Source organism: Anguilla rostrata, chromosome 6 (assembly GCF_018555375.3).
Source record: "Anguilla rostrata isolate EN2019 chromosome 6, ASM1855537v3, whole genome shotgun sequence".
In the NCBI taxonomy this organism is placed as follows: domain Eukaryota; kingdom Metazoa; phylum Chordata; class Actinopteri; order Anguilliformes; family Anguillidae; genus Anguilla; species Anguilla rostrata.
The window spans coordinates 54,887,045-54,911,202 of record NC_057938.1 but is presented as its reverse complement, the minus strand read 5'-3'; the positions used below and the strand labels follow the sequence as shown (position 1 = coordinate 54,911,202).

General features: G+C 48.0%; 1 protein-coding gene across 1 annotated transcript in view; it reads left to right on the top strand.

Moving 5' to 3' along the window:
* The window catches only part of dpysl5b (dihydropyrimidinase like 5b), a 38,281-nt gene that overhangs the window by 5,687 nt on the left and 8,436 nt on the right, over nt 1-24,158 (top strand). The window contains exons 2-5 of the mRNA XM_064340689.1: nt 3,538-3,802; nt 20,746-20,904; nt 21,325-21,504; nt 23,841-23,909. Coding sequence (XP_064196759.1) covers nt 3,542-3,802; nt 20,746-20,904; nt 21,325-21,504; nt 23,841-23,909 — 669 coding nt within the window. The 5' untranslated portion in view covers nt 3,538-3,541. The remainder of the gene's footprint in view (nt 1-3,537; nt 3,803-20,745; nt 20,905-21,324; nt 21,505-23,840; nt 23,910-24,158) is intronic.

Genomic DNA, 24,158 nt, shown 5'->3' with positions numbered 1-24,158 from the left:
TTAAGGAAGAATTCAGCCGATGTAATGGGGGCAGTTTGGCTGCAGGTTTGGAGCCTTTGGCCTCACTGGGCCACCGTACGCAGTAAGACCCCTGATTAGTCCACTGAGCTAAACCCCAAAGCTCCCAGCTCTTTGTCCTTCTCATGCTCACCGATACCTCTGACCCTCTGACCTCCTGCGCACCTGCACTGTCTGAAAGGTTCAGGTGCTGCTCGGTTTGGGGTAATCCTTTTATATATCTGGGATTAGCTGGTGAGATAATCTCAGACTTCTCTCCCTTGGACCGTCCATCCATCCATTATCTATACCCGCTTATCCTGGGCAGGGTCGTGGGGGGTGCAGGATCCTATCCCAGCATGCATTGGGTGAGAGGCGGGAATACACCCTGGACAGGCCGGCAATCTCTTGCAGGGCCACATGAGACCTGTAGCCGGACCCAAAAAGCTCGAAATTCTCCAGATGTTCTCTCTTCTCTCTCAGGGCTATTCTGAGAGCGGCCGTCCTGCTTCCTCTTCAGGAACAGCAGGAAACCGCTCCAGTGGGCGTCCTTCCTGGGGAATTCTCCTGCGTGAGGGGGGGGCGGGGCTTGGCAGCTCGCAGGTGTGAAGTCACGACCGGCGAGATGTTGACGATAGCTTCTCTCGTCTCTTGTGTTCTCCAGGTTTGGCTACAGAGGGTGAAGTTCACACATGCCAGTTGCTACACTATCTTTAATTATTTGCCGAATAATGACTGTTGAGCGGCTTTTCGTAAAACATGAAAAATTGGCGGGGCTAATGCATGATATCAGCGACTCATCGATTTTAGCCAATCGTGGTGTTTTGCTGCGAAGAGCGAATGCTTTTGACTGGTTCACGTGAGTCAGTGATTGATAGCCCATCGCAGCTCCGCCTAATATGGGCTCCATTGCTACCTAGCAGACTTCCTTACCTGGAGCGGCTTACAGTTGGCTTTAACATTCATTTACTATTGCTATTCATTTACTATTCATTCATTTACATACTAAAGTAATTCGGGTTAAGTACCCAAGTACTAGGGTTCAATCGCAGTGCCCCTTGTGGGATTTGAACCTGAAATATAAGCTACAGGCTCATAAATCACTGCTGACCCAGGTGCATGCTGGGATTTCTGAGCCGCTGGGCTCGTAACCCAAAGTAAATGGAAGTTATCCGCTGGCAGTGGGCAGTTTGCAGGCACTCTGTGGGCCCAGTGAAAGCTGCGCTCATTGAGCGATTAAAGTCCACTCTCGTGTGACAGCATGCCAAACGGATCCCTCTTTCAGCAGGAGACGCAACGGCCAATCACGCATTGCGCTGTGGGACTCCCGTCCAATCAGACGCGGGCGGCCAGGTTTGAGTTCTGGCTTTGGGGCGTGTCACAGTACAAATTCTTCAGTTTCCCTGGGGAGGGGAGAGGGGGGAGGGGGGGGAGAGTGGGCTTTTGTTCTGTCAGCTGCAGCAGATTTCCATGCTGCCCCCCCCCCCCCCATCCAAACTCTGTCATCTTTAACAGCGTTCTGTTCTTGTCTTCCGAAAGAAACCGACTCCTCCTGTTTCTAGTGTCCATTTGAGTCTGAGTCATCAATTCCCACCAGTATCCCGGTCTTCTTAAAGTGCATCAGAGATGTAATTTCATTTATTTGCATTCTAGTTAGCTCGTTGTTGTTGGCTTGTCAGCTTGTCAGTTGCTGTCATTACGTTTCTTATGCTGTGGAGAATCATGTGTGCAGTTCAGAAAGTCCTTTTCTGTTGTCTGAAGTGTAATCAGATCCGCCTTGCAGCAGTGTTTCTTAATTTATATGCACTCAATATTCTGTCTGAAAAAAGGCTTTTGAACAGTTTTCAAATTTTGATAATTTTCAATTTTGAGTGTGGAGTTGTGCATCTTGTTTTGCGGTAGATTATCTTGGGTCAAACTGAGGGTTCCACCAGCTGTTTCCTCTGACTCATCGGCTCAGGATCCTGAAAATGGCAGAGAGAGCGCGAATCTCCGTGCTGTTTCTCTGCTGTGACATGCTATAGCTTCTCCTCTTCATAGTGCATTTTATGAAGATTTTTATACATGGCCACCCAGGACTCTTCCTATTGTAATCATATCTTTGTCGGCATGTGTGCATTTTTGACTGTCAGTAATGTATTGTTAAAATGATGCGAAGTGCAGTTATAATTTATTCATGTTTTATTAGCCATTTATAGCTGAATGAGTATCAAAGCAAGTTTGTTGTCCATGGGCCAAACCTCTAATAATGTTGGAATTATTGTGAACTGAACCAGCATCCTCTCCAAATGTAGAAAAAGCACTGAGATCAGAACCGTTTTTGGTCTTATAAATTTGTGGAAGGAAACGTTTTGATCTAGCCTAATTCCAGCCCTAGTGTTGTTTTTAGCCCCCTCCTTGGGCCCAGCAGTCGTACCCTCCCCGGGGCTGGCATCAGCTGGTCGAAGAAGGGGCCAATCCGTTTGTGGCAAGCCATGCCAAGCCAAGACAGACAAACCCTCCATTTCGCTTGGCTCATCTGTGTCTGGGACAAAAGCGCAGCTGAGCTCAGTTTCTGTGTTCATACCTCACCCGGCTATGCTGGGACCCTTCAGGGGTCTGGTGACCACAACCCTGATTTTTGCGATTTTGGGCCAGACCCTGAGGAAAGTTTCTGGTTGTCCTCATTCCCAGCAACCTCTGGAAGCCGGGAATACCGTTCCTGGAACACTCCCGGAATTTCTTTGTGTGCTGTGTTCCGCTCCTGACCTCGTATAAACAGTTTATAAAACGACTCAAGCTCAAACAGGGATGTAATGTTGAGGCATGAAAACCCAGAACGTTTTTTTTCTTTCTTCTTCTTTGGTTCATCTTCCAAAACAAACCTGTAATTAAGCTGCGATTACACACTTTATGAACTTACGTCACACATGGCTCGCGTACTGTACTGTTTCTCAATTTCAGCCTGACCGCGAAACGTCTCTTTCGTTTCCATGCCGATGAGATGGTGCTAATTCGTGTGCTGTTTGTTACTGACTGTTAATGACACCGTGACGCTGTTTGTAGTGAAACTCTCAGTACTGTAAGTGATAGTCACAGTCGTTTAAGAGAACTGTTTCACCACTTAGCTATGCAAATACAAATCAAGAGCCCAACACCCAATTAAAATGTGCGATCGGTTTGGCTTGATAGTTGTTCAATACAGGCCCATATTAAATGGTCTCATAGTGTTCTGGGTTGATATGAGCAAAGTGCTTCTGTTCTTTGCATGTCTGTTCCAATCTTTAAAAATAAAATTCTTTTGAATAATTGAGTGGATCCACAGTGCAGGGAGATATGTGAAAGAAGCACTCTGAAAGCAACAAGGGAAAGTTTTTGCCATTTTACTTATTCATAGACTGAACATGGCCGAATGTTTTTGGTAAAGGACTACAAGTATCACGTGGGCTTTGTGTCCATTTCATTGTTGCAAAGCAAAGGGGTTGATGGGAAATGAAGTCCATACCTGGCCCAGATATGCTTGTTAGTATACAAATATAGATTTTTCTCTCTCTTTCACAGGAAGATGGCGGCCAACGCGGCGACGATGCGCGTCCTGATCAAAGGCGGGAAGGTGGTGAACGACGACTTCACGCAGGAGGCGGACGTGTACATCGAGAACGGCATCATCCAGCAGGTGGGGCGGGAGCTGATGATCCCGGGCGGGGCCAAGGTGATTGACGCCACGGGCAAGCTGGTCATCCCCGGCGGCATCGACACCAGCACCCACCTGCAGGAGAGCTTCATGAACGCCACCACCGTGGACGACTTCTACAGCGGCACCAAGGTACGAGCCCCGCCCCCTCCGTGCCTGAGGCTCCGCCCCCTCACCTCGCCCACCTCCTAATCCCCTCCCCCGCCCCTTCCTGGGAATAATGGAATAAAGGAACACTATACACTGGATATAAGAAATCTCTTGGTGTGAAATGGCATGAAAAAAAAAAACATTATTGTTGTGTTGTGACATCATGGTTTTGACGGAGGGCTGTGATTGGTTGATTTGTGGAAACGGGTGTTTTGTGTAAAGAGGGCAGCTGGGCCCATGCACTGGTGCGTGACCCTGGCTGCCGTTCGCGAGCGCGTGCATGCATGCATGCACGGAATCCAGGCACAGCTGTCGGGAAAGGGGATTGGCTACCGGTGCCTGTGGTAGTGGGTGTGGCTTTTTTTGGGGGGAAATGGCTCACAAGCTTTGCAGAAGCATTCTCTAGTTTAGGTCCCAGCCCAATTCTGCACTTGGGAATCTGTCTCGAGATTTTACCCCCGTCTGGATGGAAAATAACACCCTAAAACTGTTTTTAGTTCCTGCGGGAGAAGAAATATTATTTCATATGTTCCCACAAAATGGCTGCAGAGAGTCTCCTTAAAGCCCTATTTTTAAAAAAAGTAATAAAAATTGTGTTTATTATCTTTGGTGTCTGATGTCTGCCTGTGATTGGTTTCCAAGAATCAATTACATCTGTAACAGTCATGAGTGTCATAGATACACTGCTGGAGCCAAGGAGGATTCTGGGAAAAAAACAGAGGAAACAGGGAAGAGAAGAATAGCTGGAAGATGTGGAAGAGAAAGATGGGTTGGAGAGACGAGAGGAGAGGTGGTGTAGAAGAAGAGGAAGAAGAGATGGAAGAAGAGAGAGGAAGGAGAAGGAAGAGATGAAGGAGGTGGGTGGGGTAGGAGGTGGAGTGAGGGAAGGAGAAAGAGGGAGAGTCGGATTGGCAGAGCAGGAATTTGGGTTAGAAGAGGGGTCAGCAGCAGGTTCTCAGAAGCAGGACTTGTGCTCTGTGGGGACCATCCCGTGATTTATCCATCAGAGTTAGAGGGAGGCCGTGTCTGGTCCGTATCGATTGAACCCCCCCGCCCCCCCCCCCCCCACCCCCGGTGTCTTTGGGCTGGGGTTTACCGGCAATGTGTACCCCACTAACAGGAAGACGGGGATCCCCTGGGCGAGCGCTCAAACGCTGCCTGCTAATGTAGGTCTTTATACTGCGCAAAACCCCCCCGCACACACCCCTGACCCCGCCCTGACAATGGGGCTGGGAGACCCTTGCTGAGGAATGGGGGGGTGGGGGGTAAAGATACAAAGCAAGATCGATTGTTTCCCTGTGGTTTGCATCGTGTGTTGGGAGGGGCGGGGGGTGGGGGCGGAAGCAAACCATCTGCCAGCCTCTACAATCTTGGCCAACACTGCCCCGCCCCTCCCACCATGAACACCCGCCCCCCTCCCTGCTATCCCCCCCCACCCCCTTTCTGTGGGAACCAGGAGACTGCGGAACACTGGAGAGCTCAGTGCTCTTTGAAATTAATGAGTTTATAAACAGAGTCCAAATGGGATCTTAACTGTACTCTTGTCAGAGTGAAATCTACTCTGAAAGTGTTGATGTGAACACTGAAGGTTTTGCTGTGTGGCCTGTTTCTGTGTATGTGCAGTAGTTTCCAGTGGGACCGTTCAAATGGGACTGACTGAGCGTAGACAGATTGGCTTTTCACACTGAGGCAGATTTTTTGGGTTGTGCTCGTTGTACAGTCACTGCCCTGTGTGCTAGTCAGCTAACGCAGGATGTGGGGTCTTCTCTGTGCCAGTTATTGTCCCGGCTAGCAGGCGCTCTGTTCTGTTGACAGAATTCCCCAGGGGTGACCACACCCCGCACGTTTCTGCGCAGTGACTGCGGACGCATGCGCAGGCTGCAGCAGCAGCTGTCCCGTGTGTGTGCAGGTGGTGTGGTTTTCACGCCGGGAATCGTGGGTAGAGAGTGATCTCATGCTTAGTCAGGTCTCGCATGTTCGTCCTGTACAAGACATGAATCATCCTGTGCTTCTGTAACACTCATACACACATGCACACACGCACACACACACACACACACACACACACGTTCACAGTGCTTCAGCTTTAATGCAGAACTGTATGAAATGACAAACGGAGGAAATGACATCACACTGAAAGAACATAGCGCTACAAGGCCTGTTCAGTAATGTAAGTGGCCTCAGATCAATAATGTGCTGTAAAGTGCATAGCAGGCATGGAACAGGAGCAATTCCCAGTTATGTTTTAGATTTACTGGCAACAGCAGTCAAATGGAGTCTTTAACCACTGTGGGGCTGCGAGAGGTGAATTTAACACGCGGTGGATTTTATTTTAGTGATTCTTTTGCCGTGTCGCTCATTGATTATTTTATCTGCTAGCCGTGTCTCTGTCTGTTGGGCGGTCAGTGATTAATGAATTCTGTGTGTGCTGGAACCTGATCCACAGACCTCATCCACAAACACTATTTTTATCTCCTTCCTCTCCTGAAGAGCGTCTTTTGCCTGTGACTGGTGATTTTTAGTTCAGTGTGATGAAGAGAAGCCTATCTGTGATGTCATAATCATTTTTTGTTAACATTCTGAGGAATATATTTTGTCTGTGATTGGCATTGGTCTAAAATTCTTTCTACTGAGGAGCATCTTTTATCTGTGATGTCATAGGCATTCGTCTCTAATACTCTCGCTTGAAGAGTGTTTTTATCTGTGATGTCATTGATGCATTGATTTTTACTCTACTCTGCTGAAGAGTATCTTTTCCTGTGAATGTGCGGCAGATCAGCCACACGAAACTGAAAGCTGGATGCCAAGCACTTGAATTTGGGAAACAGAGGGTGCCAGGCGCTGGGCTTTATGAACTGCAGGGATGCCAGGCAGTTTAAGGCTGCAGCACCAGAGAGCTGTGTGGACCCCTGCGGTGAATGTGAATAGCGAGCTTTTCCCTTCACATAACCAGCGTTTCCTCCAGCCCTCCAGCCCTGTGAGAGTTTATTACAAAGGTTAGACTCTCACAGACACACAGTCCTGAGACTCACAGACACACAGAGTACAGGCTCACAGACACACAGAGGGGAGACGCACAGACACACAGAGGGGAGACGCACAGACACAGAGAGGAGAGACTCACAGACACACAGACTATAGGCAAAGAGACATACAGAGGGAAGGAGAGGCTCACAGACAGACAGAAGAAAGAATCACAGACACAGAGGACAGACTCACAGACACAGGGAGTACAGGCTCACAGACACATACAGGCAGAGGGTACGGACATTGGGGGATGAGTCATGACTTCGCCCCTCTGTGAGATAAGTGACAGGAGCTCTGGGATCTGTGTTACCGTGACAATGACAGACCTGTGTACGCAGGGGACTGATGAAAATAACAGAAGCATTGTCTGTCCCTCTCTCTCTCTGTCTGTTTCTTTCTCTCTTTGTCTGCATCTCTTTTTCTCTGGCTCTTGTTCTCTCTCTCTCGCTCGCTCTCTCTCTTTCTCTCTAGCTTTTTGGCAGGCGCAGCCTGTGACTGATTATTTGTGGTTTCCATAGAAACGGCGGGGCTGCATAGATGGCTTTCTGGGAGTGTGTTCACTGGTGCCATTGTGCTGGGGAGACAATGATTCCCAGGCACGGGCTCCTGGCCGTCTCGGGCCCGCAGCGACCCTCGCTGGGGTCAGCTGACACCTGCTCCCCCCCCCCCATTGCATTGTGGGATTGTTTGCTGCTATGTAATGAAACGTGTTTACGGTGGTCGTGTGCTGGTTATTCTTCTGACATCACCACTGTCTGTGGAATCTTTTTGTTTTTTTTTTTTCCCTGAAGCTTGCTGATGTCACAGTTACACTCGGAATGCAATGGAGATGTCTCTCTCTCCTGATTGGCTGTGGAATTACATCAGCCCATTGTCTCTGGAATTCTGATGACACTGGCTGGGATCCGATCAGCATTTGTTCTTAGAGTGACCTAATGCTTTAAAGCAGGGATTTTTTTTGTCCTTCACAATTAGAGGTTGGTGAGTTCCACAATCACTAAATCTAACTTACCAAACCGAACGTGTGATTAAAAAATATAAGATTTGTATTTAGTTGTAAGTTAAAGTACAAAGAACAATTGTTAATTGAACACAGGCTGCTGTTCCTGACAGCACAGGAACATAGTCTCTGTTCGTGCAAGGCCCTAAAATGCAAACCTTTGCAGATTAGTCGAGCAGAACATTTTTCAAGAGCAGAGATGAGGATTCCTCTTCTGCCCCTTTGAATTAAATGTCAGTCAATAAATCAGTCTGGATGGAATGCCACAGCAGTTTCTGGGGGTTTTTTAACAGTTTGACACGGATACGCAGATGGACAGCTGGTTTAAATCAAGGGCATTTCTGGAGCGGAGAGCCTAAGAATGCAGACATCTCCGTGTGAAATGGGATTTTAAGTGTGGAGAAAAGGCTGTCCTGTGCTGTGATCTCACACTGGGGTGTAGGCTGTACAGGACAGCTCCTTACATACAGTATGGGAAGCTTCTGAGCGTCTGCATGTTTACGTGTTTTTCTTTAGGTGGAATTCACCTGTTACAGCTGTGTTTGTGTGCTGTGGAATTCTGAGAGAGCTCGGTCGGTCCCCAGGTGTCTGTGCTGCAGGTAATGATGCCACGGCATTGATCTGTCTGTGACCTCACCTGCTCCGTGAGCTCGACCCCCATCCCCCCCACACCCCCCCCACCCCATCACCCCCCACCCCCCCATCTGACCGTTCTGTCTGACTGACTGGAAGCACTGCTCAATTCTCCCATGCTGAAATGCACTGTGAACCTACCCTCCATGTGGGCTTTAGAGAGGATGATGATGGTGATGATGATGAGGGTGATAACAGATTGTGTCTAGTCAGCGTTACGCTCTTACTTTTTCCCGCTAAGTTATTTTCTGCCGCTACGGTCCTTTTAACGTTAGACTAAGACGCAGTTTACCAGCGGTCCGTGGGAAGCTTCTTCTGAAATAGATCCATGGACACATGCCTTGTTTTTAAATGGAGAACCAGTATGACGATGTGATGGTGATGGTGGGTCTGGTTCTCTGTGTAGGAGGTTTTTGAGCTCTTTTGTAGTTTTGTTTCTTCTCCTTTTTTGCTTCCTAATCGGCCGAGCCCCACTTGGGAGATTTGTGTATTTGTGCAGACTGCATGAACGCGTAATGAGATTGCTGAGGGAAAATCCAATTTAAGTGTGAAATATTACACCTCTTCCTTGTGGCACTTGGAAAGGCTTAAGTTAATGAATATGGCAGAGAAGGATTTGTATTCTTATAAACCTGTTTCCGCTCTTCTAGTAAGCTTCACGTACGTGAACCTCGTGTCAGTGTGGAGCTGCTCCATGTTTGTTGCATTACATGATGAAAATGCTCGGTTGACTGTGGGTAGCAGGATTCCCGCCTCCTCAATCCAGAGAGCATTATGGGAAATGGAGTCCTGCCCCAGCTGCCATTTTCCCTAGCCCTTTCATCACTTGTACCACACGACAACATGGTCATGTTGGTGTTTGTGATTCAACATCAATGCTCTGTTCTCTCTGGACATTATTCTGAATCTCCTAGCAAAATGTGCTTTAGTAAAAAAAAATATATAAAAAGAGTGTACTTAATTTTAAGTACACTCTTTGTCTTTATCGGTTACCACGTTTCATCAGAGGGATGGAGCTTATGTAACCCCCCCTCTCTGTGCTTATGTAATCGTAGAAACAAAATGGAGGGATAATGTACTGCGGTACATGCACGTTCTCTTTGTCAATTTCAGTATATTCATTACTTTACTAGTGTTGTGCAAGAACCAGAATTGGGTTGTGAATTAGTCTTTAAGGCTGGGTGCAGTCATAAAATATTCTGGCTGAAGAAAGATGTGAAGAAAATAAAAAATGAAAAATAAATTACTGTGATGTGTGAATGGACATGAATCCTCAGACGCTTAAAAGCCTTTCAGGTGTGACATCACAAATATGTGATTAGAGTGTTCTTCACTGAACATTCTAGTGATGATGTCACAATCACTGCTGGCGACTGAAAGCAGTGGAGTTCTAGAACTCTGAAAGAAAAAAACCTGCTCTTCTAAAAGGGATAAAATTCCCTCAGCTTGCCTTAAGTGGTCTGAAAGGCCATCGCTGTCAGCGGAGATGGCCAATCAGAGACGAGAAACAACGGTGAGGAGGAGGAGGAGGGTGCTGACCTTCACCCTGCATGAGATCACCCCCCCCTCCCCCCTTCCCCCTTCCACTATGGAGACAAGCAGAGACACCACTGCATCCTCACACTGAGAGAAACCAGGAGGAGTCCAAACCCCCTTGCCCTCCCCCCCCCCCCCGTCACAGAAACACACATCAGCCCCACCAACAAAAGGCTGGACCCACAGACAAATGTCCCTATATGGAAACTGAATGCACTGCTGTATATTTTATAGTCCTTTTTTGGGTATAATTATCCCTGCCAACGTAAGACATAATATGGCAATCCCGCACATAAATGGAATATACTGTAATAGACTGTGAATGTGCTGACTGTGCAGAACATGTGAACGTGGATATGTGGGCCCAGCGGGGATTGTGTCGACCGGTCGGCATTTCGGACGCCAGTTTGGGGGAAACACGGTACGTTTGACAGGCCTCCCCTCTCCGTTCAGCCACTTTCCTTGTGGGTTCATGGTTTTCTGAATTTCCGTTTTCACTGCGACTGATTGATGTGATTGGTTAGGAAATGGTAGTCCTGGAAAAGTGGGCGGGGTTTATTGCTCTGAATTGCACTGCTTTCACCGGAATTGAAATGGAGAGTATTGACTGTACACATGAGCTGTTAATTTTTCTGAAATTAGGCAATTTCAATATCTGCTGAGTGGCAATTTACTCTCTTAAACCACAGTATGCTATAAATAGCTGTCCATGTCAATAATATGCATAGCTGTAACGTGCACATTTAATTTACATGCATAATGCATAACGAATGAATGTTCACATCCCAGAAGGTCTCTCTCTCTCCCTCTCTTTCTCTCTCTCCCTCCATCTCCCTCCCTCTCTCTCTTTCTCTCTCCCCCTCTGTCTCTTTCTCTCTCCCTCCTTTCCCTCCCTCTCTCTTCTCTCTCATCTCTCCCTCTCTTCCTCTTTCTCCCTCTCCCCTCTGTCCTCTCTCCCTCTTTCTCTGTCTTCTCCCTCCACTCTCTTCTCTCTCCTCCCTTTCCCTCTTTTCTCCCTCTCTTCACCTCCTCTCCCTCTCTCTCTCCTCTCACCCTCTCACTCCTCTCTCTCTCTCTCTCTCCTTCGCTCTGTCTGAATTTCCTAATTAAATTATTCACCCAGCCCTCTCTCCACCTGCTCACATGAAGGTCCTAAGCTAGAATTTCTGCACACGGCCTGACAGTGTGCACACACAGACGCACGCATGCACACACACACACACACACACACACACACACACAGACTCTCACGCGCACGTGCGCACACACACAGGCACACGTTTAATGTCTCTCTTGAGGGACTCTAAACGCGTGACCTTTCAGATCTATGGCACAGGTCAGGCAGGCCCACCACTCATCATTACCGCCATGGTGTCTGAACTGGCGATAAAATCACACGCGCGATTACGGGTGATTACATTTATTTACTTAGCTGATTTATGGACGATGTGCTTCTGTGCAGCCGTACACGTTTGGGTAAAGACATCGCATTGGACTACTAATAACAATGCATATTATTAATACACAGCGTGGAGTATTATTTATTGTGTCATATCATTTCATGTCTGCGCCTCTTTGTGAAGGAGAATATGAAAATATGATATGAGAATAGATGAAAGATTCCCACAGCAATAAGCCAGCTCATGACAAGGTTATTTATAGCTTGTCATTCATTTAGTCTCATTTTTTTCCAACAAAAAAAAAGAAACGTTGCCATGTGTTTGATCAGGAATGAAAACTCTTAACTGCAAGCATTTATTTTAGCTCGGTATGAGAGGGAATGCTTTTGAGGTGGATTAATGGTGCTCCTCTGGGATTTCAGACTTTCCCAAACAGATCCCATGCAGTCATTCCAAGAACAACTCCCAACAACTTAATATTTCCTTCTCTGGAAATGTTGCTTCCCCAAATAGTGCCAATGTCCCTGTCTCACTCATGTGATTGGAATGATACAGGTTTCACAGTTGTGGAACACCAGGGGCAGATTAGAACCTCGCATACAGTTTCACTGTTTCACAATAATGTCATTGTGATGTCACTGTGCCATAAGGTAATAGGATATCAGCACCCAGGACATTATGATGTAATTTTACCCTTTGAAGAGTTTTTTCAATGTTTTTAGTCAGTGTTCAAGGACTCAATTTATTTCAGTTACCAGCAGTGATCAATTAGAATATTCACTTTGGAACATTCTAATCACATATTTGTGATCTTACACTGTAAAGGATTAATGTAATTTAATTTAATGTAGAATCTTTGACTTTGATATATAGTTTCTCTTTCTGGATGACACTGCAAGTGTTACTCTTACTTTTTTTTGTTAGTGACAGGATATCACGAGACTGTGATTTTGGCAAAATGAACACAAATGAGTGGATTTGTAAATAGGGAAATGAGAGATGCTTTCTTCGTTCTGCAGTCACAGATACGATGATCCCCAGTGCGGGTTTGCAAAGCCCGCTGACACCCTGGGTGGCCGTTATTTTGTGAATAAACAGGCACTCCTGAGTGTCAGTTCTCATCAGCACCAGGAGATCACATCTCATTGGGTGATTAATGAAGTCTGGATTGGAAATGACTGCTTGGCTCCCGTTCGCTATTAAAAGACCCTGACTGCTGCTGTTGAATGATGATGACCCGACAGAAGTGGAATAAACCGTAAATGTGTGGACTTTTGGGGAAAATCTTCCGACCAGATTCCCATCTTGTTGTGGGATGAACGTTATGAGAATGTTCCCCATACGGTCCCTGGGCCTTTACTTGATTGGCCGATCCTATTGTGGATTCGGTAAAATGTCAGATTAAATGTTTTATTACAGAATTTCCTGTTGGCCATTTCTCATAGTTAAAAGTTTAAAAGACTCATCACTCTTAGATTGAACACTCCCCCCCCAGACAGGGGAGTGCTGTGGTGTCAGCAGGGCTGTGGGTGATGATAGATAGAGCACATGCTGGGGGGGTGGGTGGGGTAGGGGGGTGTGGGGGGGGGTGACTGCTGTTGTTAGATCATGTGTGTGTGTGAGAGAGAGATTGGGCAGGGCTGAGAGCTGCCCATGGGAATCGGTGTGTGTTGCCAAGGTTACCAGCAGTGCCCCCCCCCACCACAAGCTGCAATGGGCAGCCAGCTAATAAAGCCTCTCTGTCTTCATAATGCCTCATCTGTGCCCCCCCCCCCCCCTTCTAGGATTACACACGCATGCACACACACACACACTCCCTGCCCCTGCTCCTAGCCTCATAATGAGTGAAGCAGCCTGATTGGTCCGTCGCTGGGCTGAAGCTTGGACGCTCATTTGCTGCTATTTTAAAATAAGGCCGGTTATTCTTCATGGGAGGAAGCGTGCTGCACTCCAAAGGAGACAGCTGCAAGAGGACGAGGAGAGGAGGGACAGGGAGAGAGCGAGAGAGCAGGAGAGAGAGAGAGAGAGAGAGAGAGGCCTTTCCCTCAAGGGCTGCAGTGTGAAAGAGCCAGGATGCAGTTTAAACAGTGATTTGTTTTTAACCCTTTGAAGATCAGGGTTTTTGGAATGTCTATTTCAAGATTCTAAGCCAGTGTTCTAGAACTCCACTGCTTTCAGTTACCCAGTAGTGATTGTTACATCAGCATTAGAATGCTCAGTTAAGAACATTCTAATCACAAAAAAATGGGTTAAAAATAAGGCTTGATCGCATTTTTCTTCAATTTGTATTTGATTTGTGCCGAGCCACGCCATCGTCGGAGGTCAGTGGCTTATTATTTAGGCCTTCTCATCTAAAACAGTTTTTTTGCAGTGGGCCAAATTAAGTGCGACGTCAACACAAGGCTTCGCTTTTTTTTTTGTCGAGACTCGGAACCGCTGGAATGCCGTGTGGAAACCTGCAGGTAGCCGTGCGTTTGACCTGGAGACGTTTTACTCTGGACGCCTCCTGCCTGAGACGTCTCGATGTTTCCGTTTAGACCGCCAGACGTGGAGCCTGGCAGACTCCACGCGCGTCGTCCACGCTCCTCGCCCTTGGAGCGGGGGCCTGAATTGAGGGAATGACTCTGCAGAACCGATCCCAGCCGGCTGATGTGTTTGTCCGCTCCAGATTTTGTTGGTTTCAGTGTCACGTCGCACACAGCCTCTCTCCCCACAGCCTCTGAGCCGTTCGTGTGCTTGTTTATGACGGACGTGTTTATTACACTGCGCTGTTTGTGTAACACGCCCCAGCCCAGTGCTGCTCGCTGACACACCAGATACAGCGTGAACACGCTGGACATGGGCCGAGTAGTACAAATACAACAGATACAGAATATATAACACACACAGCACACGCCTGACAAAGGAAATGTATGCTACTGGGGATTTGGGTGCATTTGGGCCCAGAAATATGTGGTGTGTTTTCATGTTTTGTGTTTTACACACTGTGATCTGCGATGGCAGACGGGTGTGCCTTGCTCTGGGCAGAGAGAAATGATCTACATTTTCCTAGGGGAAACGGTGAAAATAAAAAATTTGATTCCACGCTCCCTAACAACCCAAATGCTCGTCAGACCGCGTCCCGCTGCAATGTGCTGTTTTGTTATTTTAACGGCTGGAAATGTTCCTTTTCTTCCGCCTGAGTTCCCCCTTTATTCAGTATAAATGTTTTTTTTTGTGTTTCAGTGGAAAGAAATAAAAGGTGAGGAGATGTAATGGCTTCCCGTTGCGTGTTTCGGAACGACTCGGAACGGCTTTTATAGTTAAGACATAATTAATTTTATCATCTTGTTTCCTTCCTGAAATGACTTTGCACATTAAGATGCGATACACAATTTCCCTCTGTCATAATCCCCAGACGGCTGCTAATAATTCAGCCTAATTATTTTAGGGAGGGCAGGTCTTAGAGTGGGGGAGGGGAGCCACACACCCACGTGAGCTGACATGTCTGTGTTCGATATGGGCAGCATGATTCTGCAGAAAATTGGACAGACGGACAGACAGACAGGCAGACAGACAGACAGGCAGACAGACAGACAGACAGACAGACAGACAGACAGACAGACAGACAGACAGGCAGGCAGACAGACAGACAGACAGACAGACAGACAGTTTTCTGGATATGTGATGTACAACATCAGCTATTTTAGTGGCGGTTTTTCCATGAGTTGTAAAATACTCTGTGCTAATTAAGCCCCGGTTTATATCAGCCCTGTGGGGTTTATATGTACTTAGAATAAAATGTACACTATTGGAGTTCTTTTAACACTGGCTGTTTTACCGTGTGGACAGTGCACCTTCAGTCCAGATCTTTGGGCGTGGTTCCCCTCCAGTACCCCTTCTGGAAATCTACAGCCTGGAGGGGTTAGATCACAGCTGTCTCCCCCACACCAGCCCCCCCACCACTCCACATGGTTCAGCCCACACCAGCAACCCCCCCCCCCCCCCCACCCCAACTACCACTCCACATGGTTCAACCCATGCCAGGACAAAAGCCTACCTCCCTCTAACCCCCCCACGGCCCCCCCTCCCCCAAGCACCACACCCTGGAGCAGTGTTACTGAGCCCCCCATGTAACTGCCGCTCCTGACTCACCACATCACATTACCCAGAATCCCTTCTGTTTCTGCCCCCCCGCCCAGCTGCTGCAGCGTTGCTAACAAACGAAAGCGGAACGGAATAGCCCGACAGCCCAAGGGTGGTGGGGGGGCGGGGGGGCACAGCAGCCATGCCTGTTTTAGAAGAGGATTCCAGTCACCAACATCTGTGTTAATGCATACCGTGTCCTCTACAGTGTTATATATAACAGATGTCTGTCAAACAAATAACGGATATCCATCAAACACTGCAATCGCAAACGTAGACGTGTGTTGCGTTGATGGCATTTCTGTATTCAGTATGAAATATATCCGCCGAACTGGTGGACACGTATATGGTGTGTGTGGTGTTTGTGTGGTGTGTGTGTGTGTGTGTGTGTGTAGTAGTAGAAGTGTGTTCACAGGTCAGGTCTGCCTCCCCCAGAGAAACAGGAAACAGGAAGCTGTCGGGAGGCTAGAAACCAGAGCAGCTCATGGACCTGAGCACACCATAATAATGTGTCAGGAACAATCAGGACATTTGGAATGTTACCCCTTCTGGAATATTCCAGAAGAACTGACCATTTTCCCTGGGAAGGGGCCAGGTTATGGAACGGCATGGGTGTTCCTGTTTTATACACACTGGACAAATATGTCTAATGATGCTGTAAAAAAAGATTTTTCCAGAGTTTTTCCCATAAACTTTGGAAAAATATACTTGAAACCAGCGGATAATGTCGGTTTTGGGATTAAATTGCAGCTTCCACTGGAAACATAAGAAGACGCTTGGAAAGCTCTGACAGAAGAGTGGCTTAGTGGTCAGCTGCATCATGGGTAATTTCTGTAGTTCCCAAACAGCTGGTTCGTGACCCGTTTGTGATTTGTGAGGGAGGTTAAGTTGTAGTTGTAGTTGTTGCTGTATATTTACATTTTATTGTAACTCTTAGTTTATTTATGTATTTTCTCAATACTATTTTTCAGCAATATTTTATTTATTTTTTTAACTGGTGTGCATCTGTGTGCATATGTACGTGTATTGCTCTTTGTTCTTTCTGTAATTCAGAAACTATGAGCTGCATTTTTTTTGTATGACAGATGCTATATAAAAAATAATTTAATAATGAAATTATTGTTATTATTTCCGAGAGGACGGCTTTGTGTCGCTCAGACCACAGCTCAGCCTGGCACTCAGCCCACACACCCATGTGTGCGATTTCTTCCTCATGTCTGTTTCATTAGCCCAGTTGGATTAATTCAGCCGCGTCTTGGCTTGGCAGCTAAAACGTGTAGGCGATTACATTTTCTATTTATTTTTTGGCAAAAAATGTCGAAGCACAGTGGATTTGCATCCCCTGCCCCCTGCTACACTGTGTTACAGTAGGAGTGCGTCGCTGTGCTGTTGAACGCACTCTCACCACCCGACGCACCGGGCTAGTCAGGTAACAGCGTCCACTTAAACCCCTTATGCCTTCCTGAATTATTAATTTCCGCGGATGGCTTTTAACCCGGAGTAACTGAAAGCAGCCCTCTTCTCGTTGCACCTGAAGGTAGTCTTTTACCAGAACATTCTGCAGATAGCGAGAGTGATTCACGTGTGACTCTGACTTGACAAGACCAGGTTAAAACCTGGTGTATGGCTGGACCTAAGGCACGTGATCCGGCCGACCAATGGCGTGACTTCATCACTCACTCAGTCACTCACTCAGTCACAGACATTCGCGCTTGTAGGGCTGGCCCCGCTGTTGCGGTCCAGCCAAAAAGGACTGGGCTTGTGTTCCGGAACCTTCCGCATTCGAGCATTAGAAGGCCGATACTGTTCAGAGGGAGGAGGGGAGAGCCTGTCCGTGCAGAAAGTTTTTAGCTGGATGGCGGGTGACTTTCTGGTGACCTGCTGCTCCTGTGTGCTCGCTGTGTCAGGTTCTGTTTGGCCACATGAATATTAATAATGTGAATATGAATATTCACGCTGTAAGGTCGCTCTTCGCCTTACCCGTGACAGGGACAGAATGCTCAAGGTTTGGGCACACCGAGCTGAATACCTGTCCAGAAACAGGGGGCCTTAATCTTGCAAAAGAACACACTGAGGTTCTTTCTCTGGAGGGGAACAAACATTATGCTTACCTAATTCTGCGCTCCGAATACAGTTTTCTATACTAGTTCTCTATGGAAAGTGACAGCAAGGATTTGAAGATTGTATATGGTGTATATGGCAGGCAGTTGGTCAGATGCTGGAGACGGGGGTGCCCAAATCAGTGTACGTGGGAAACACAGTCCGTTCAACGAGACTGTTCCGTGGGAGAATATTCCAGAAGCCCCTAAACACCCATTTTATTAAAACATCCGTGAGCCAGTTTAGCAGTGTGATCAATAAAGCTGGGGACTGTAATCTGTCATTCTGACAGCTCCTGTCAGGCCCAGGTTTAGAGTAATGAGCTACACCCACAGCCATCTCTACCATCAGTTACCAGTCAGTCTGTGCTTTTTAATATCTGACTCTGTCCATGTGTCCCATAGTCTCTGTATGGAGTATCACCAGTCATGCAGTATTATAATACTCAAGCTTATGAGTCAGAATGGAAGTGTTTTGTGTGTCCGAATATGTGTGTGTGTGTAAAGCGTCTGTGTGTGTGTGTGTGTGTGTGTGTAAAGCGTCTGTGTGTGTGTGTGTGTGTGTGTGTGTGTGAGTGGGGGGGGGGGGTATTGTAAGAAATAAGAGGAAGCTGTGTTTAAACCTGGTTTCTCTCTGCACATGTGGATGTGCAGCACTGGTGGGCGTGGCAGTTGTCAAGGAGGCAGCGAACCGTCTCTTGACTGCAGTGTGAGAAGTCTGTCAGGGTCTGTCAGGGTGGACCGGCGGCCCTGGATGCTGTCTGGCCTGGGGGGGGCGGGGGGCAGAGGCTGGGGGGGGTGCATCTCGTCAGACAGGCGCATTTCGCCATACAGCCTGGGTTGCCATGGAGACACATGGTTCCGCGTGGAAGCGGCAGACATGGTGAACATGCCCGTGGTGCTGCAAACACGCCTGTCCCCCTTACCCCGCTCACAGGACACGCGTGTGTCTGGGGGGGAGGGGCCACAAGCCAGGAAGTGAGGCGGGGGAGGTGGGGAAGGGGGGGGGGCTGCTTTTCAGCATTTTTGAAACCAGGTGATGTTATTGTATGAGACCCTGGTCCTGGAGAGCCACAGGGCCTGCTGGCTTTAGCGTTCACATTAAAATCAGCAACCAATCCACACCCAGGAAACCGGGTCAGGTGATCAAGCGCTTAGTAACAGCAAAAACCAGCCTATCCAGTGGCTCTCCAGGACCAGGGTCTCGTATATCATAGAGTAATATTACAAAGTAAATATTACAAAGCTTATGAAGTAAATCCTTTTTACACATTGTCAAATGTTATGTACCTGGAATTTATCTACCTGCAATCTCAATCCAAGTAGGGGAAAAAAATATTCAGTTTTTCCAAACTGTTTTTTTCTTCACCATTCGGAGCTTGGCTGAAAAGTGTTCTCACTTTTCACCTTTTGTCATTAAGAGGGAGGTTTAATTACACCGGGAAACTTAATCAAATTCTAATGTAGTATGTGCAAAGCCTGTAATTAGTTGTCTTTCTCTAATGTGCGATCATAATTGCGCAGATTAGAGCTGAAGACACCTGGTTGGTATCAGGTAAATAGTTTTTGGCCCATAGGCACAGATGTCCTGGTGCATAAAGTGACCTTGTGTTGCTATAATTCTACAGTACAATTCCTCAGAGTTTATGATTCATCACTGAAGCCTCAGCACGCCCTCATTAAACTGCAGAGTAATGAGAATTCAAAGATTGAAATAAGAAGTTAATAAAGGAAATTGCTTGTGGGAGTGTATATTCAAAGTATGAAGTGTTATGGTCCCCTACACGTGTTCTGTGTGAGACCAGCCACAAAGCATCATAAACAGGGCTAAACAATGGAACCTGCCTGGCTGTGTGTGACATCACAAATACGAGATTAGAACTGAACTGTTCTTAACTGAACATTCTAATGCTGATGTGACAATCACTGCTGGTGACTGAAATCAACGGAGTTCCAGAACATTGGCTTAGAATTCTGGGGAAAAAAAAAAAGAAAAAAACATTGCAAAGAACCTGCCCTTCAAAGGGTTAACTGACTCCGCTTATGAAACGTCTCTGTGTTTGGCAGGACTGCAGCAGAATGAACTGGGTCACCTGTGGAGGTCTGTGCCACCTGCAGGGCTAGCTGCTGATGTGAGGGATTTATGAGTGTGATATAATAATAATAATTAAGGCACTGGTTATGTAGTTCTGCTGAAATTGTCACACATTGACGAGTATCATTTATAATTAAGCACCCTGAACATCGTTCAATCCGTTACAGAGGCTGCACATGGTAATTCTGTCCGGGGAAAAGCCAGGAAAAATGTTCAGATTCCCGTTCCAAGCCTTCTCTGCAGCCCCTTATTTGTCCACGTAGAGCCCGCGTGGAGCCTTGCAGCCGGGTGCCGTGGCGCTGGGCGCATGCATAATGCATGAGTGCCGGGCTGCGGGCTGCGGGCTGCGGGCTGCGGGCTGCGGGCTGCGGGCTGCGTCTCGGGCGTCGCAGTTCCACTGCGCCTGGGCCTTCCGCTGGCGAGTGTGTGCGGGTGTTACACGGCGATTAACATGTGACGAATCGTAATTACAGCCCGGGGAGGGTGGGCGGGGCCTGTGCGGATGTCCTGGCCACTCGGATCGGGCAGGAGGCGCCGGTCACTCGTAGCCCGTCTGGAGGTTTAACGGGCTGGCAGATGCAGCCGGTGGCGTTGCGGGGGCCTGTTTAATGGGACGGGGAAAATGGGCGATAATTGATCGTCTGGTGTGTTCGGTAAGCTGGTCGCAGTCTGCCGGGGGCTCCGGTGCCTGCTGGGGGAGGGTCTGCTGCCCCCCCCCCCCCCGAACGGTGTCCCAATGTCCCATCCCTCATGATACTTGAGGATCCGTGGCAGTCTTTCCATAAGTGCACGAGGCAAAGTCCGTATCTCTCTTTAGTAAGCTATCTGTGAGATTCCCTTAGGCAGTTCCTGTTCCATATAAAATGCGCTGAAGGGCTGTATCCTGTATCTCTCTTTAGTAAAGCATCTCTGATGATATAACCTTAGGCAGTTCCTGTTCCCTATTAAGTGCGCTGAAGGGCTGTATCCTGTATCTCTCTTTAGTAAAGCATCTCTTGCTCGTCCTGCAGGCTGCCCTGGCCGGTGGCACTACCATGGTGATCGGGCACGTCCTGCCGGAGAGGGACACGTCCCTGCTGGACGCGTACGAAAAGTGCCGGGCCATCGCTGACCCCAAGACCTGCTGCGACTACGCCCTGCACGTGGGCGTCACCTGGTGGGGGCCCAAGGTAACTACACCCTTTTCGTTTCCGGTCAGGAAGACCACAAAGTTAGAACACATCAGTGTCTGATAAATGCATGTCTTAGACTATTTATGTTTGCTGTCCAAATCTCCAATTCCTGTCCAGAGTCTGGATCTAAATTTTTTTATAACCTGGAGTAGAGCCACTGAATATGCATGGCTTGTAAACCACATTTTTGTTTTCTTACAATACTTAAGGACTGGATGACACTGCAAGCATTTAAAAACATCTCTCTGAGTGAACAGGGTTCCCAAAGGAAGCCATTTTGTTTCACCCCTCCTCATTTGCCCCTGTGTGTGTCACTGCTCCTGAATAAAACTCCCATGATGCCTTGGGAGAGGGATAGAAGGGGTTAACCCCTCATTGTACCAAAACTGAACAGCCCCCCCCGTTCTCCCCTTGCAGGTGCGGGCGGAGATGGAGACCCTGGTTCGGGAGCGGGGAGTGAACTCCTTCCAGATGTTCATGGCCTACAAGGACCTGCACATGCTGCGGGACTGCGAGCTGTACCAGGCCTTCCAGACCTGCAAGGACATCGGCGCCGTGGCGCGCGTCCACGCGGAGAACGGCGAGCTGGTGGCCGAGGTGAGGGCGGGAAAACCGGGGCGGAGACCGCCGGGCCGGGCCGGGCCGGGCCGGGCCGAACCGAGCCATGGTTCTGCAGTCTGGATCGTACCCAGAAGTGCAGCATGTCTCCCCAAGGACAAATTCTGAATGCCCTCTCTGTTGTACCACAGACCACTGAATCCAGACTTTATGCATTATCATCACATGACCCTCAAACCCACTGCATTTTCACTGGGGCTTTAATGTGGATTTGCATTCCAATATATACACCGATAAACCATGTGTGTGTGCAGTCAGTGACTGTGCGGTGGTCAGTGTGTGTGTGAAATAACTGTGAAGGTGACATTACCATGTTGCCATGGCGCTACAGACAAAGGGCCCCAGATGAACAACAGGGTTCTGCACCCTTTGTGACATCACAATCCCTGCCATTCTGATGTCACAATGTAGATGGCAGGTTAATTCAGTCCCCTGCTAGTCGGGCTTATTTGGAGTCATTTAAATGGGAATATGGAAATAACACTAGACTGGCTGTCTTTGACTAGGTGTGTTATTTGGAGAAAAAGAAAAAAAGGCTTTGGCCCCATGGACACCCAAGAAAGCTGTATAGACATGACCTTTGAGAACAGCATATCACATGCAGCACTGCAACAAATATTCATGCAACACTGCACAAACATTCATACACACACAGAGGCAGAAACACATCTCTACACTGCACTAATAAGCCTTCTCTTTTTTCCCCCGCATCCTCCCACTCTGCCCATTTATCCCTACCCTCCCTCCCTCTCTTTCTCTCTGTCTGTGCCTCTCCCATCTCTCTCACCTCTCCCCCCTTCTGTCCGCTTCTGTCTCTTTCGTTCTTGTCCCCCTCTCTCCACCTCTGCCCTCTCTCTATACTGCTATTTTCTCTTTTCTCCCATCCCTGCCCCCCCCACACACACACACAGCCCCCCCACCCAGTCCGGTATCTCTGTATCTCTAATCTCCAGCTGATGCCGAGTGCATTCATGTATTTTCATCACCTCCCTGAAGCACAAACAAGGCAGCAGATCACATATGCACACACACAAACACACACATCATGCCAGCATGATGCACACCACACACATACTGCAACGATGCAGATGACCAACTTCTCCCTCCCCACACACACACACACACACACACACACACTGCCCTCGCTGTTCCCAGACCGCCATCTTTCCTGCCGAAACCGGTCTGGGCGCTGTGTGTGCAGGGAGCCGGCGAGAGCAGCGCCATGTTTTCCGCGATGCGTTTACATCAGCTCTGTGCCAGCGCCCGCGCGCGCTCTGACTGAGCAGCAGGCGGTCGAGAGCCGTTATATAATATCCGCCCATCCTCTTAAACCGTTGCTAGCCGCTAGCCGCCGCCTTTCATTCAGCCCACGGTCGCGTGATTCGCGCTCGCTTCTGGTGACAAAAAAAAGACGCCGGTTGCAGACAGAGGATCCCCGGAATTGGAATATAGTAAAGGCGCGTGAGCGTTGGCTGTCGGGAGGTATCACCCCCTCTCAGTCCCAATAAACGGGAGGTGTGTCCGGCGCGTGCACACCACGGCGGGGACTGCGGAGTGGATTACCGGGGAATTATCCGCGGTGCGTTCAGAGCCTGCCAGAACCTCGCCAGACACCCCCGCCACCGGCTCCCTCCGACGTCAGGCATATCTCGTGCCATCGCTGTTGTTAGCCTACATATTTGCCGTTTAATTCCAGGCAGGAATCAGGATTGGTCAACAGTGGGATGCGTGAAATTTGGGCTGTCTGCGCATCCACTGACAGACCGAATGCGCACCATGAACCCTAAGGAATTAGCCAAAACGTCATATCGTACCTCTGCTCCAATAAACACACATGCCCATTACTACGTCCGCTTTGTTTGAGAGGGGGTTCGTTTCAGAACAGCGGTTAGCTGCGGTTAAAAATAAACTGCGCAGTAGCTTTAATTAATATAAATCCCCGCTGACGAGTGACGTATACCTGACAGCTGTCTCTGTCTGCCGTGGGCTGTTATTCAGTGAACCGAGGAAAACTGCACTCTCATGGTTCCGAATGTCATTTAGCTCCCTCTAGTGGCCGAATGTGGGACATTAACCATGTTATTTGAATTGATCTGCGCTGATTTTCTTGATTAAAAATTAAACAAATTGTCATGCTTTATTCTCATATACATAGTGATATAGGCCTACACACACAGCCAATGAGGCAATTCTGTGTCAAATATTTTATAACTTTATTTCCCCAGGTGATATGTGCATATCCCAAATTTAGGGCCTATGTGGATCTGTGATTTCTAACCATTATTGTTGTGTGTGTGTGTGTGTGACTTTCACAGGGAGCCAAAGAAGCTTTGGATCTGGGCATCAGTGGTCCAGAGGGTATTGAAATAAGCAGACCTGAGGAGGTAAGACAGCTTCTACACAACAAGAGAATTTTGTTATTTTTATTTAACAAATAATGTGTGTTTGGTTAGAAAACATAGTGTGAAATTGCCTAGAAATAAATCTCTGAGTGAGTGAATGTTGTCCCCTTGGGATAAAGAGAATGAGGAATATTAGTTCTGTACCACTGAACAGTTCCTTTGCAGCAGTAGAGGTGCGTGCTGATGCATGCAGTTGTATAAATTGTATTGACGATCAGTGTACAGGTATAA